At 34.2% G+C, this 14961-nt stretch overlaps 1 protein-coding gene across 1 annotated transcript; it reads right to left on the bottom strand.

Annotated features, from left to right (window-relative positions):
* Positions 1-10045: 10045 nt before the first annotated feature.
* LOC140756372 (uncharacterized) lies at positions 10046-13292 on the bottom strand. The gene is made up of 3 exons (XM_073091846.1): positions 13154-13292; positions 12891-13043; positions 10046-12221 (listed from the first exon to the last, which is right to left on the bottom strand). The coding sequence occupies exons 2-3, from the start codon at positions 13002-13004 to the stop codon at positions 10230-10232; spliced, it is 2106 nt and encodes a 701-aa protein (XP_072947947.1). The 5' UTR covers positions 13005-13043; positions 13154-13292; the 3' UTR covers positions 10046-10229.
* Positions 13293-14961: the final 1669 nt, after the last annotated feature.

Below are 14961 nucleotides of genomic sequence, written 5' to 3'. Positions count from 1 at the left end.
CACTCACTACCAGGAATACATAAGTCTTAGGTATACTGAATCAGAAGTTCTAAAATGGAGATAGAACTTTTTGAATCCAATGCGGCGATCGTGTACCAGGGAGGAATAAGTCTTAGAAGTTATTACGAGAATCACGCGGATGGCATTGCGCAGCATTCAGATTTTCTGCTGAAAATATTATCTTCAATATTTTTTTGCACTGCTTTTAATGAATTATTTTATAATAAACTGCTTTTAATGAAATATTTTTATCATTACGTAGAAATTACTGAGTACAATTTTACAAAATGCGAGCGAATATTTTGTCGCCAACTAAAATGATACAGCTGTAGCTAAGTATATTGTTTTTCAGTAGCTGTGTTTCTTATCTCTAATCTATCGTTAGACGTATCTTATCAGTAACTTGTCAGACACATTGGCATCAAGAATATTAATATGTGAGGTCAGGTGTCAGTACAATTAAGATAATATGATAATATCTAGACATAATTATATCATAATCTTATATGACGAAGATAAAGTGATAAACCGTTTTATAATGGTCTTATACTAGTTACAGATGTTGTTTATAGCTCCGAGTACTGTATTCTGGGTTGCAAGTAGTGGCATCGCGGTCATTAAATGAGCTATGCATCAAAAAACAAATTGGGGGGCCCCCAACAAATAATTAATTTTCTACTTTCTCAAGTTTTTAAGTAAACACTTCTATGTGCACATTTTACTCTTTATTCCCGGGAAATGATTTTTTCTTAGGAAATACAGCCAAGAGATTACGAGAAGTTTTGCATAACATGTTAAGAATTCTTACTTATACAAGGGGCTGTAGCACTGATACGGCGGCAGCTACGCCCTTGTTTGAAAGATATGGTAAAGTCGGATACATTTTTAATATAAATGGGAATAGAACTAAATATATAAATTGCTACAAAAATTCGCTGTATGTAAACGCTCTAACTTATAGGAACAGCACCGCATCGCGAAGCGCGATCGACCAGATAGGACTCCTATCATATTTTTTTAACAGGATTTTATAATTAAATTACTGATAGACAGATCGTTAAACCTTGTCGGGCCTTATAAACAGTTAGAAAACATTCGACAGGCCTTAGTCACTAACCCGTATAACTTCCTTCACCAAGTCCTATTAAACAGCGTGGCATATGCGCCAGGCCTCTCCCAGTGGCAAGTAGTGACGTCACGAGTACGTACAATAGGAAACCTATGTACCCCCGCGCCATCTCTGTTTGCCTAGCACTCGTACAATCGCAAAACTCGCAAGTTGCAACGGGTTACTATATATATATACATACACATATCTATTTATATCTTTCATACATATAATAATAATGGAAGCTTCGCGTGTCTGTACATTGAAAATATTTGTAAAAAAAATAGTACAACTTAAAATAAGTAAAAATTGCCATCTCTATTTATTTAAAATTTTTGCCTATATTATTTTTCAATCCATTGAATTCAATTTGTCGTGATACGTTTTTAACCGACTTCAAAAAGGAGGTGGTTATCAATTCGGCCGGTATCTTTTTTTTTTCTAGTATCACGACAAATTGAATTCAATGGATTGACTTATCATTTAGTCTTGATTTCATTTAAATCGATCTACTCTATGAAAGGATATTACAATTTAAAGTCAGAAGTTATTTTTCTAACATTGCATGACGTGGATGCGGAGAATTTCAGTTTACCGTTTAAAGTCTACAAATACGCACTTGGACAGTGCGGTAGATAGCCAATGCCTAATCCTTTTCAGTCTGAGTTTTTCTGCAGTGCACAGTAATTATTTGACGACTTTTTTTTATATAATATAGGAGTAACAGACGAGCATGCAGTGCACCTGATGGTAAGTGGCTAGTGCTTCCCATGGAAATCTGTAATCAACCCCAGATAGGTCGACCACTATGCACCGCTACCCCTGAGGACTAAGCTGGAACGCCTCGGTAAAGTATGTCTCATGTACCAGACCCTTCAAAACAGAACACAGCAGCGCTGAACACTGCTGTTATTAGGCAGAAATAGGTGAGACGGTGGTGTCGCCGGAGTCAAACAGATGTTTCTACCACGTTCCAATACGCACGCAGTTTTCCTACGTCGTTGATTCCTAATCCTAATCCTTCGCTTCTGACACGAGACCCGTAACCCGTAGCACAAGTTTTGAAGTCATAACTGACGTTATATTCTGAACGAAGTCGCAGGCTCGTACTACATAGTTATACGCAATGATACAATCAAGTAGCGCGGTAATGCGTCCCGTCGCCGCGCCGCGCCGACACTCGACACGCCGCCTCGTAATGTTGTAGTGATGTGCCGGGCAATGTTAATCGGTCGTCGACGTCGATAAATAAAAATAATTATTGATATTTTGATGTGAAACATCAATAGCCGCACGTAAAACCGATTTTTGGCGTGGCGACGCATGCCGTGGCGACGTCGCCAAGCTATACGATGGTATATATACAGTCTATATGCAGTAGTGTGTAAGGTGTGGCGACGCGTCGCCATGCGGATCGTAATATTTTATTTTATCATTATGACATATTTAGTTCCTATCACAATATGTTCTTTTCTGCATATTACTTTTACAAAATAATGTCGATGTTTCACATCTGCCAGGCGTCCCGAGACGGCTCACATTTTTTTAGGATTACTACATTTTTGATACGTTTCTTGGTAAAATGATGCCACGTGTAAAATTATGTTGAAATCGTATCACGTATTTTTATCATAACGAAAACGTATGTATGAGTAAGTATTTAAAAGTGGTAGAACGCTTTTATTTCGACTCCAGAGGCCAACGATTTTTCCTGTCTAGTAATAGCAGTGGTTACCCCGCTTCATCAATATTTTAATAAAAGGGTATCGTAACAACAATGTCAACAAGATACTTATAGCTTAACACAGTCCGCAAATTCTAAATACAAAATATTTTTACAAATCTGGTTATTACTTTTTAGACAGGGTCGCATATAAAATATCTTCAACTTAAGCATATCATGAATATAGATTCATGATATATAATGTTTAAACCAATATGGCTATCAATAATCTTAAGGATTTGTTATATTTAAATATCTCTTAATTATCTAATAAGAATGAATTAGCGTATCTCTTAATAAGAATCCTATACGTTCTTTTAGTTTTGTTGCTTTCCTTGATTCACTCCAAATAAATTAATATAACACCGATATCGGTAAAAATAATATATTGACACCCCATCCCTTTTGGCACCTACTTTACTGCCCGACCCCTCCCCGGCTTATCTGAAGTCGAGCCGAGCGCAGATATATTTCATCTCGCCACTAGGCACGTTTTTATGCAACGCGCCCGCTACAGCGCTACTCTTTCACTCTACTCTTTTTGTCGCTGCGACCCTAGTACCTCTTCACATTTTTGTCGGTGTCAAAGTCATTACGGATGACGCGCGTTTTTTGTCGCGATGAGTTCGAAATACAAATGAGTTGTTTGTACGATTCTCTGTGGTTTCGGTGATTTTTTTCCACGCTGTTGGTGGATGCTCTAACCTGTTTTATCAACGTTGTTTCTAAAGTATTTTTGTATTGAAATAATATTTTTGATATTTTGATATTACGCCGTCGTTATGGGTGGATGTACTTGCTATAGAAAGTACTGCTTTCAGATCGACGTACTTTATTAATGTGGTTGTTATGGAGTGAAGTTATAATTATGTAATGGTTTTCTGATTTTCAGAAATTCAAAAATATGTATACGTTTTTGTTTTAAAAAAATATTATTTTCTGTTTTGTTATTTTTATCGTACTTCCCATAGTATGTAATCATTATGTAATATATTCGTAATGTATATTTTTTCAAACATTTACACATGAAATAATGGAATAGTGGTTGATTACACAAATATTTTACGTAAAAAAATTAAATTTGATATTTTCAGCAACAAAGTGATGAATATGAAGATATTATATTACTTTTGTGTAAAAATTATATGAAAATTGTTTCAGTCGTTGTTTTAAGGCCTACAATATATTTTTAAAAATATCTAGAATACTTTTAGCTAAAATGTTGTCTAATAAACTTTTGAAATTATGAATTATATAGCAGGATTTAGGCGTTTCTTGTCAAGTCCACGAATATCAAGCGAATCTCCGACCTAGTTCGCAGGCATTTAATTAAAAAGCGGCGGGCAGCCAAACGTTAATTAGTAGGATTTTTTCAGTTATGTAAAATAAGGTAAAGTTATTAGATGTTCCAACTTAGTCTTTAGGATTAGTAACGCATAGGCCGATTGCATGTAAGATTCCATTTAACATTATGTGTAACTCGTCTGCCAATTTAATTTAATATAAAATTTAAATAGCAGAAGAGTTTATTGATATTTTATGTTATTTATTATTTCATTAAAGTGTATTTCCAGTTTCAATTCCTCAATTTGTGTTGTTTTTCCCGGCTCGAAAATATTTATGTTGTTAGGAAACAAGAACCAAAAACTCGGATAATAATCTAACAATTTTATTATTTGAATGAAACACATAATGCGGAAAATGTCACTGACATGTAGAATCTCACGTACTGATATGATATGCTTATAAAAATTGTATTAAAAATACTTGTATTGTTTAAGCGACAACTCTGCTTATTAGGACTTGAAAATAAATCGCTGTTTGTTGCTAAGATATCTTAAATTTAATTTACGACTTCACGAATAAATTCGGAATAAACAAAAAAAAAAGAAATGGCGCAGCAGGCGAGCGGGTACCAGGGCGGCAACGGCGAGTAAATTAGGCGCGGAGCCGCGCGATATTGTTGGCGGCCTGCCCCTTTAGGGTTATGGGTACTTGGTAATTGTGCACGTGTATAAATTACTATATTCACTACTTATACTTTAGTTACTTATTAACTAACTTTCTTACGTAGGTAATTTTATGTGATAATGTCCGCTAGCAATCATTAAAGTTAACTAACTCTGTCTTCTTACGTCGAAATTTGACAATTTAGGTAAGAAAATATATTTCAAAATTAGTCCAATTACTACGTAAGTAATTATAATCGACACCTTTTAGATGTCTTTAGCAATAATCAATCATTGCTATTTTGGGTTCCTGGTGGTTCGTTTGTCAATTTAGATATTGACTTCGAACTTTGGTGGATAAAAATTGATTATTATTTATTGGCGTTAATACCCAGAAATTTATTTATGTAACGTATTGTGACAGGCCTAAATTTACTTGTTACATACACTTCAATTTTCTGTATACAAAATATGTATGCGGGTCCTTATTTACTACATTAGTTTTGGTTTAACAACGAACTAATCTATCAGAGGAAGTCCCTTATTTATAAACAACAATTTTATTAAGATCATAAAAATATAGAAATTTCTTACATAATGAGTATAATTGAGCTCTTGCTATGCCCACGGACCTGCGATGGACTGCCGTGTAGCAATTATAAAGAGCTTATGGTGTGGGCTGAAAGCCATATCTCCCGTAGAATATTTTCAAATTGAATAGATAATATTGACTGAAAATAGCATCACATTTTATGTAATACTAAAGGTAGTAATTGGGCAGACGTAATATTTGAATATTGTAGTTATCTTCGAACTTTCAAAATTTTAAGAGTAATAATGTCTTTCAATGATTCCACAGCCTTTTTTATTTTCCAGGATAAATAGTGTACTTAATGATATATAATCTTCAAGATAAATTACCTATGGAAATAGCATTGTTGTATCAACAAATTGCGATTCGATTTTCGACGACGAAAATTCACATATATAAATATTATTTTATTTTATTCCTCAATTCAAAAGCTATCAGTTTTATAAATGTTGCCGACGCGACTTCTATAAGCCATGAGCGACCTTTTATTACATTTAGGAAACAGTATTCTATGAAACATTTTTACTTTACCATACGATTACCTACAATTGTCTAACTTTAAAAAACTTTTGAAGGTGGTAGAACCCTTTGTGGTTCGACTCCGGCGGCACCACCGCCACACCTATTTCTACCTAATAACAGCAGTGTTAGGCGCTGCTGTGTTTCGATTTGAAGGGTGTGGTAAGGGAGACAGACTTTTCCGAGGCGTTCCAGCTTAGTCCTCAGGGGTAGCGGCGCATCTGTGGCCGACCTCAGGTAGGAATATATAATTCTATCTGGGGTTGATTACAGATGTCCATGGGCGGCAGTAGCCACTTACCATCAGGTGGACTGCATGCTCGTCTGCTACTCTTATATTATAAAAAAAAAAAACTTATGTCGTCACACTCCATATTACTTATAAAACCTACCTAAGCCATTATTTACACACAACCGCACCTTAAACCAACCACGCGATCGAAAAGTGTGTAAAAAATAAATAATAGGGCATGATTAATAAAGCGACAGCCCTGTGTAGCCGCCCGGGAACAAAGCGCCAAGCGCCACTGCTGCTCGCCGCTCCCGGCCCCTACGCGCTATGACGTCTTGATACTTTATTTTTAATCGTAATTATTATTATTTTATTTAATTTGATAGAATGTAAGGATTAATTAATATATTTACGTCTGTTCAATAATCAATCTATTCAATGTGTTCTACCAAAGATCGACGTTTAACAATTGCTGACATCCATTGTCAAATCTCGATCTTGTAGGCAAAACTCGGAAAGATTATGATAATAAGATAACGAGAGTTATTAATAATCTAGGCTACCTAGGGATTGTTTGACAATCGCGTAAAAACATATAAAGCAAGGTTGTATTTAAAATTAGTAGTACCTATGTATTATTGTACATTAGTACATTTGTATATCAGTATTATTATTATACAGGCGGGTTTACTCATTGCTACTTAATTTAATTCCTTTCTTCTGAAATATAAACTAAGAGTCAATAAACATTAATATTTTACAAAATTTTACATAATGTGTATTTTACTAGCATTATGAGCACAATTATAATATTTTTCTTCCTTTTATAAGTATCTCATAAGTTGAAACATACTTTATTGCGACATTTTTAAAATTACATGTATATATGTAAGTATGTGTGTACCCGTATGCCCTTGCATGTCAACCTACTATAGAATTCATAAAAAAAATAACAAAAATATATCAAGTATCAAGCAATACCGTGCCAGCTCGCTCCATTACCCAATGATTCACGGAGGCACGGCCGCCGACATCACAGCGTCCCGCGCTCGCCTACCGCATACAGACATACGTATACGTACGGTATACAGCTATACTATATGTATACTAGTGATGGAATATTAAGTGTATGCGGCGCTCTGCAGCGTGCGTGCAACGGTAATGAGTGCTTTTGGCTACGCAAAATAACGTTTTAAAGGTAGATAGACATTTGCGACACTCTAAACATCGTTAATGGTCACCGCTTATGAACTCCTGGTACTAAAACGAAATAGGAAAGTAAAAGTTGATAGAATATGCTACGTACGTGTGGTCAGTTGGAAATCCTTATGATATTGGAAATCCTGCAAGAGGCACTACATGATTCAAATTAAAACAAATTATTGTTGTGGTTCAAATTTAAAATGTGTAATTTAGGTTATGATGACTGAATAGCCACTACAGGAGTGCAGGGCACAAATATCGTACCTTTAAAGATACCCGAAGTGGAAATATCCATAGACAATACCTGTTCTAGAGAGAGTAAGACAGAAAGAAATGCCTTAAATACAATCACACTTCTACCTGAATATAGACTGGAAAAACATATGTGATCAGCTTGCCCCCGGTTCTTATGGAGTTGATTACAGATGTCCTTGAGTGATACTAACCATATACTACCAATACATAGTTTTTAATCAAGTCAGATTACACCACCCTCTTGCGTTTTATCTATTTTTCTGTGATCTGATGTAGAAGAAGGACGAGGAAAATGTATATTGTCGTGCGCATCAACGATGCCATAAATTAAAAGACTATCATAGTGCGATAAATTTCTACAAGACTATTTTTAGCTAAGCTACCGTATATATTAGGTAAATATATAATGTTGGAATGTCGGTTATAAGTTATCGGATCAACGGACTATCGAACAAAACATCTGATGAAGGTACTTACCCGCCTTTTCACGACATCAATCATCCACCATCCGCCATTTCTGTGTGCCTTAACAATTCACAAACAACACAATCGATGAGAGCGAGACAGGCAACAGGTTTATCACACGACCGTAATAAACTTATTGTATTGTCACACGTCGTACTTGTAGATTACGTATCTGTCTATCCATCGAAAGCCGCTGCCTCGTCGCATTATCGGGCTTCTTTATCAAATTGTCAATGTATAACGAACTAACAATAATGATATTATAGGTTGTGTTGCTGCGTACGGTACGCGAGCTACGCTTTGTGTTTATGGACGCCTGGTACTTTCAGTGACTGTGTGACGCGAATGTGACGGGGTAAAATGAAACACTGTCAAGAATGAAATGAATATGTCTGCATTCCTTTGGACGGGAGATGCACAGCCACACACGAGGTTCGATATTTTTCGGATCCGTATTTTGAAAGATGTGCCTGCGTAGATATTGGATAAACAACACACATACGGAGACATTTTAATAATATATTTACTTATCAGCTGATATTTCGATGGTACAATTTTCCCTTAGAATATTGAAATGCATGTAAAAAATGTTTTGTGTTATAAGCTATTTTATAGCAATACCAATGTACCTGCATGCACCTGTTCAAAGGCTAAAAAAAAATAAACACCACTTAAAATATCAAATCATATTTCACATTGAATAACCAATATCAGAAAATAGTTTTAATATTTAATTACGTCTTAATTAAACTAATATAATTAAATACGAAGTAAGCCGAAAGAGTGTATTTTGATAACTCTTTCTGTATACTCTATGTACACTTAAATATATTCTGTATACTCTATGTAAATATATAATAAGATTATTTATTTTTTATGGAATAAGCGCCATCTATTGTTGCGTAGCATTTTTCGTGTTAATCCCGCCATCTAGTGTTAAGTAGGAATTTAAAAAAAAGAATTTCACAGCTTAATTTATTAAAACTCGTTAATTCTTCTTACTGGAAGCAGGCATACAGATAATGCATTTTTGTAATTTCTTTTAAATTTTTGTTTTAGTTTATTCTGTCTTAGAAGTCAATCAGATACATAATATTTAAGACTTATTTTCTTGTCATATTATAAACTAGTTTTTGCCCGCGACTTCACCCGCGTTTAAAAGAAAATAATATGACATACTAACATACATAAAAATGAAAATTCGTACCTTCATTGGAATGAAAGTGGCGCCATCTGGCGAAAATTGGTCGTACCAACTCTGAAACCTTCGTGAGCTCATGGACAACAACTTTGCTAAAGATTATCACTTGATCAAATGCATAGTTTACGATTCAATCCTTACTAATATCGATTAAAATAATTGACTTTTTGGTCCAAAAGATCGATTCTCCCTAGTTCTGTCCTATCTAACTATCCTGTCTTTTCTCGCGTCTCAGACTATCTTTGTACAAACTTTCATTAAAATCGGTTCAGCGGTTAAGCTTTAAGAAGAGACAGACAGACATACATACCTTCGGATTTATAATATAATATTAGTAAGGATTATAAATAACATCAAACCGACTTTTGTCTTCAGTAATATGCAGAAAGTTTTCTGTTTTAATATATTTCAGGTTGTATTACTCTTTTATCATAAACATAGGCCTTATTTAGGAAGACTTCAAAAAAGGAGGATCTGTATTTGACCACTGTGTATGTGTATATTTCTATTTCCGCGATTTTCTTTATCTATACTAATATTATAAAGAGGAAAACTTTGTTTGTTTGTTTGATTGTAATGAATAGGCTCAAAAACTGGACCGATTTTAAAAATTCTTTCACCATTCGAAAGCTACATTATCCACGAGTGACATAGGCTCTATTTTATATTAAATATATTTGATAAGTTTGCCGGGTTAGGTAGTTTATAGTAAAAAGCTTATTTAGTATTATAATAAGAGTACTTTTAATGTACGACCAATACACTAATACTTCATGGTAAGAAATGAAATACACAATCTAACTTTAATTAAAGTAAACTTTATTGGCAGAGTCAAATGTAAATATTTACAATCTTAGACATATTGCTAACGAGTAACAAAAATCATATTTTAGTTACAAAACAGCTTTTCAAACAACGATTTTGATATTGCTTATAATGTAAAAAATAGAACTATTAGCATTATTTCCACTGTGATTGCTCTTTAGTACTTATTCCAAGCAACATTATCCACAGCATGTTTTTTTAACTTGTGTTTTTTCAGATACTTAGAATCTATGAAGGCCTCGTCACATATAGAACACACATACGGACGTTCCCCTGTATGTGTTCGTAGATGAACAACCAAATTACCTTTTAGAGCGAAGAACTTCATACATACTGAGCATCCAAACTTCTTTTCTCTTGTATGAGTAAGTTGGTGTGTCCGTAAGTGTGTTTTAGTTTTAAATCTTAATGAACACAGTTGACAAGGATATGGTCTTTCATTTGTATGCACTCGTTCATGCATGATCAGCATGGCTTGACTGGCACAGCTCTTACCGCATATGCTACACTCGAACCTCTTTAGAAGCTTGCCTCGCATGTTCTTATCAGCATTTTGCGCATCGGTCGATTCAGCCATATGCGTGCTTTCTATATGCTGTTCTAATGCTGATTCTACAGAGAACATTCGCTTGCATAGAGAGCAAGCGTAGCCTAACAGTTTACCCAAATCGGTAGTGATCTCCTGTTTGACGGTTTTTATTAATTCCTCCTTAACTTTTGTGACTCTAGACTTTGAGCACTCTTCTGAGTGCTTGTGTTCTGTCAAAGCCGCTTTGTTCTCAAAAGTCATGTCACATTGATTACACGAGAATGGATTGATGTGTGTTAACCTATGGGTTTGCATTGTAATTTTCTGATGGAATCTTTTCAGGCAAATGTCACACTGAAACTCTCTAATTCCAGTGTGAATCATCATGTGACGTTTCAGATTGTTTAGGTTCGCAAATGTTTTTAAGCAAAGGTTACAACGTGGTTTGAAGTTGTGACCGTATTTGATATGTTGAGTTAAAGCATTTCTCTTTATGAGTTGACTACAGAATGGGCATGTGACGAATAATCCAGTCACAGAATGGAGAAGCATATGTCCTTTCAGGATTTCTGCTGTCTCGAACCCTTTCCCGCAGAGATTGCATAAATACTCCCCAGCAGGATTATGTTTCTGCTTATGTTTCTCATACTCATCTAAATCTTCAAACTTTTCACCACAATCACACAAGTATAGGCCGTCTACTTGTTGTAGAACTGCCGATGGGATTTGACTATCATCTGCATACTCTATCACTAGTTCTGAGCCATCACACTTCAGTATTTGAAACTGCGACTGTGACGAATCATCACCCTCATATAATATGAATTCCTGCTGACTCGAGTCTCCATCTTCCCCTGTAGTTAGCTGTGAATCTGTGAGATACTTCACCCCTTCTTTGCTGTTAAGCAGTATAGTTCGTTCCAATCCTGATGTAGTTAATATTTTGATAATATTACTTGAACTTGATATATCTTTGACTATGATGTCATCACCGATTGTCATTAACTCTTGACTGTTGCTGAGTTGTGATTCATCCATTTCTGCATTGTGTTCTTGGGAATTCTCATCACCACCATCAACATTCATTTCGGTTTGTTCATCGTTACCCTGACTTTCATCCTCATTCTCTAGTATTGTTGCGGGTACATTGAAAGATACAGGAGGATTGGTAACTAAGAATGAATCAATGCTATTTTCAAAATTCCCATCCTGTTCTTCAGGTTCATTATGTTCTGCGGGATGTTCTTCAAATTTCGGTTCTATTTTTATATGTGAATAATCTTCGTTGTTCTTCTCCTTGTCATTATCCTTCGGATCATCGATGACGAGTACATAATAGCAATCATCATCACTATCATTGGGTTCAGTCTTAATCAATGCTTCTATTTGCTTCATGGATTCATTAGCAATATCCTCTACCGTTAATTCTTTACCTTTTTCAATAATATTCGGTAAATCTAGTACAAAATGTTTTTCTTTATTTGGTTTCAATAAGGCATCTAGTTGAACTTTCAATTCTTTATCCATTTTCATACATTGTACTCTGAACTGATAGGCTGAGTTTAATATGGTGAAACACTCGACACAAAGTTTCTGTGGCAACCCATCGTCTTTGTTTGCCTGGAAAGATATAAAAGAAAAATTAGATTTTTTGACAATTCAAAGCCTGCATTTATCTTTTTTTTAATATAATAGCAGTTGTGAGCATGCGGTCTATCTGATGGTAAATGGTAACTGCTGTGTATAGACATCTACAATCAACCTCAGATACCTGAGGTCAGCACACACTTGGTCGTCAGGGGGTGCCAATGCATCACTGACTAGTAGAAGTGCTCTAGTAAAATTCATATTTAAGAACGAAAGGAAGCTAAGAGCATTGACCCTCATACAATCAACAACACCAATAGTAAATGGTATGGGTATAAGTGGCCTACAAATGTATGAAATTATGTCACAATGACCACTGATTTTAAATTACCCAAAAAATATATATATTGACCTATGTACTTACTAGCTTGTTAAAATTTCTAAATGGAATATGTTTTATATTATAAATTAATTAAGTTGTTCTCATAAACTAAAACACAAAATCTAAATTATCAGACGTAGATAAAAAGTAGACAATTAGATTTCATAAAATAGCGGGAAACTTTGTTCCAAATGTTTCATTGACGTTCATTCAAATTGAGGATGTTGATTGATAAGCGTCCTTTTAAACGAGGTTAAATTACTTGGGAATATTATGGAAGCTATTTTAATCAATTAGGTTATATTAGATGTCCTACGTACCTTAATAGTAGTCAGCTCAAAGAACTTTTCCTTAACATTTTGTTTCTCATCGAATAACGACACATTTGAATCCGGTGATAGACAGCACCGACACAAATTCGACCAGGAATCCATGTTAATTTCCTCTCCACATAATTATGCCACCGAAAAATCCTGAAAAATACAATATATTAACCTTTAGATGCATTGTTTTGACAGTTTCTTATAACTTATCAAAGAGCACAATAAAGTTCGTATCCAAAGAGTAAAAATTATCTACGGACCTTGCCCATAAAGCTGATCTATTCCAAATTATAGACAACAGAGCGTACAAAATGGCGAACATGCAGAGCCGATTTGGCATACAACGCGGTAACAGATTCGGATGTTACGTCATACGTATTTCCTGTCTTGGTATTACCGGTGAATACCCATAAATTCTGAACAAAAAACAAGTGCTTGCGATGTTATTTTATATATTTTTATTGATTACATATTTTATTATTTTACTTTAAACATGATTTGTATTTTTGTAAACATTTAAAAGGATTGAATTGATAAAAATAATGTATTTTCCGTTATCATTCTTATTAGGTTGGTATTCATGTTTGTATCTAGAAGTTGGTGTTCTTTGAAGCGTGTTGCTGCGTAAAAAAAATATTTGATTTCTTTATTACTAATTTATTACTATATATAATAAATAGAACAATACTTAAAAATATTTTTGATCTTGGAATTTAAAAAAAACCGTAGTTTAAGGTAAGCCGACATGCCGTCATTTATTTGTTCGTAGTAGGTTCTACTGCATACCCTATTTATATGAATCTTTATATACAAACATTTAAAAGAATTTATGACAGTATTGGCTATATTATGTCGACCCTTTTTTTCTGATCACCATTCGCCATAAATCTTCAGGGTTTGGTTACACTTTTGCGAAAGCTCCTAGCATAAAACATCTATTCTAATTTTAATTCCTTGATATAGGTAGGTCACAAATTATATATAATAATGTATTACATCTGAGGGTGACAAATAAAATACACAATAAATACCAAATTAAACTTTATTAACAGTGTTAAATACATAACACACTTTTAAAATTAAATTACAATAAAATTGTTTGTTGGTGCAAATACCATGCACCTATACTCTTTGCCATGCACCTCGAAGATCAATTTTATCTACTTTTTACTATCCCGCTAGATGGCAGTAGTGTCAACATCATTTATGTAATTATTCGAAAGTCAATAATGCATTGTATTGATCTACAGGATCATTTACAAATATCTGTTCTGTTTTACATTACCCAAGCTGTTCCTTTTTTACAATTCCTTGTTTGTCTGTAATTTATTTTTTTGAACCAGGTCAAATAGTACCTCTTGTGTAAATTGGGGTAATAATATCTCTTTCTTTACATTTTGATCTGTCTGGTCATTAATGTACACATAAATATATTATCCTACTGACGTAGGGAATGTACATCATATCCATCATCATACCTTCATTGACTTCTGTCTTAATCATTGTCTGTGCTTGGTTCATAGTCAGTCATAGATTCATTAGTAATATCCTCTATAGCCAATTGACATTGGCAAATCTCATGTAATCTTTATTTTGCTGTAGAGTAACTACTTTAACTTTCAATTCTTTACCCATTTTTAAACATTTTTCTTTGAACTGATAAGCTGAGTTCAATGTGGTGACACATACCACTCAAATTTTCTATTTCACCCATATTCATATGCCTGAAAAGACATAAATAGAAGATTAGATTTTAATATATTTTTGTAAAATTGTCAAATATGGTCTTCATACTTCGTTCGCTTCTGGACATATTTAGCCATTTGCCTTATAATAGTAATATTTAGTAGTGATATCGACATTTCAAAGGCAATCCTTACTAAGAGACATTGACTTAACTTTACAGGAGAGTGATATAAAGGTGAAATATTTACAAAAACAATAAAGTAAACTCATCTAAATGTTGGATTGAAAATATTTTGTCTGTTAAAATCATTTCAATCCAACAATTGGTGAGGTGCGGTCATAATGTGCCAGCCATAATTAAAAAAAAGCAGAATTGCTATAT

This window comes from Epargyreus clarus, unplaced genomic scaffold, assembly GCF_041222505.1.
Source record: "Epargyreus clarus isolate Ecla_fem2 unplaced genomic scaffold, WU_Ecla_fem_2.2 ptg000035l, whole genome shotgun sequence".
NCBI classification, from domain to species: domain Eukaryota; kingdom Metazoa; phylum Arthropoda; class Insecta; order Lepidoptera; family Hesperiidae; genus Epargyreus; species Epargyreus clarus.
This window is presented reverse-complemented; position numbering and strand designations above follow the sequence as displayed.

Excerpts from the sequence above, each read along its gene's own strand:
- LOC140756372 (XM_073091846.1), bottom strand. The coding sequence starts at position 13,004 with ATGGATTCCTGGTCGAATTTGTGTCGGTGCTGTCTATCACCGGATTCA. Across the intron at positions 12,222-12,890 it reads TTGAGCTGACTACTATTAAG|GCAAACAAAGACGATGGGTT; the intron begins GTACGTAGGACA and ends ATATCTTTCCAG.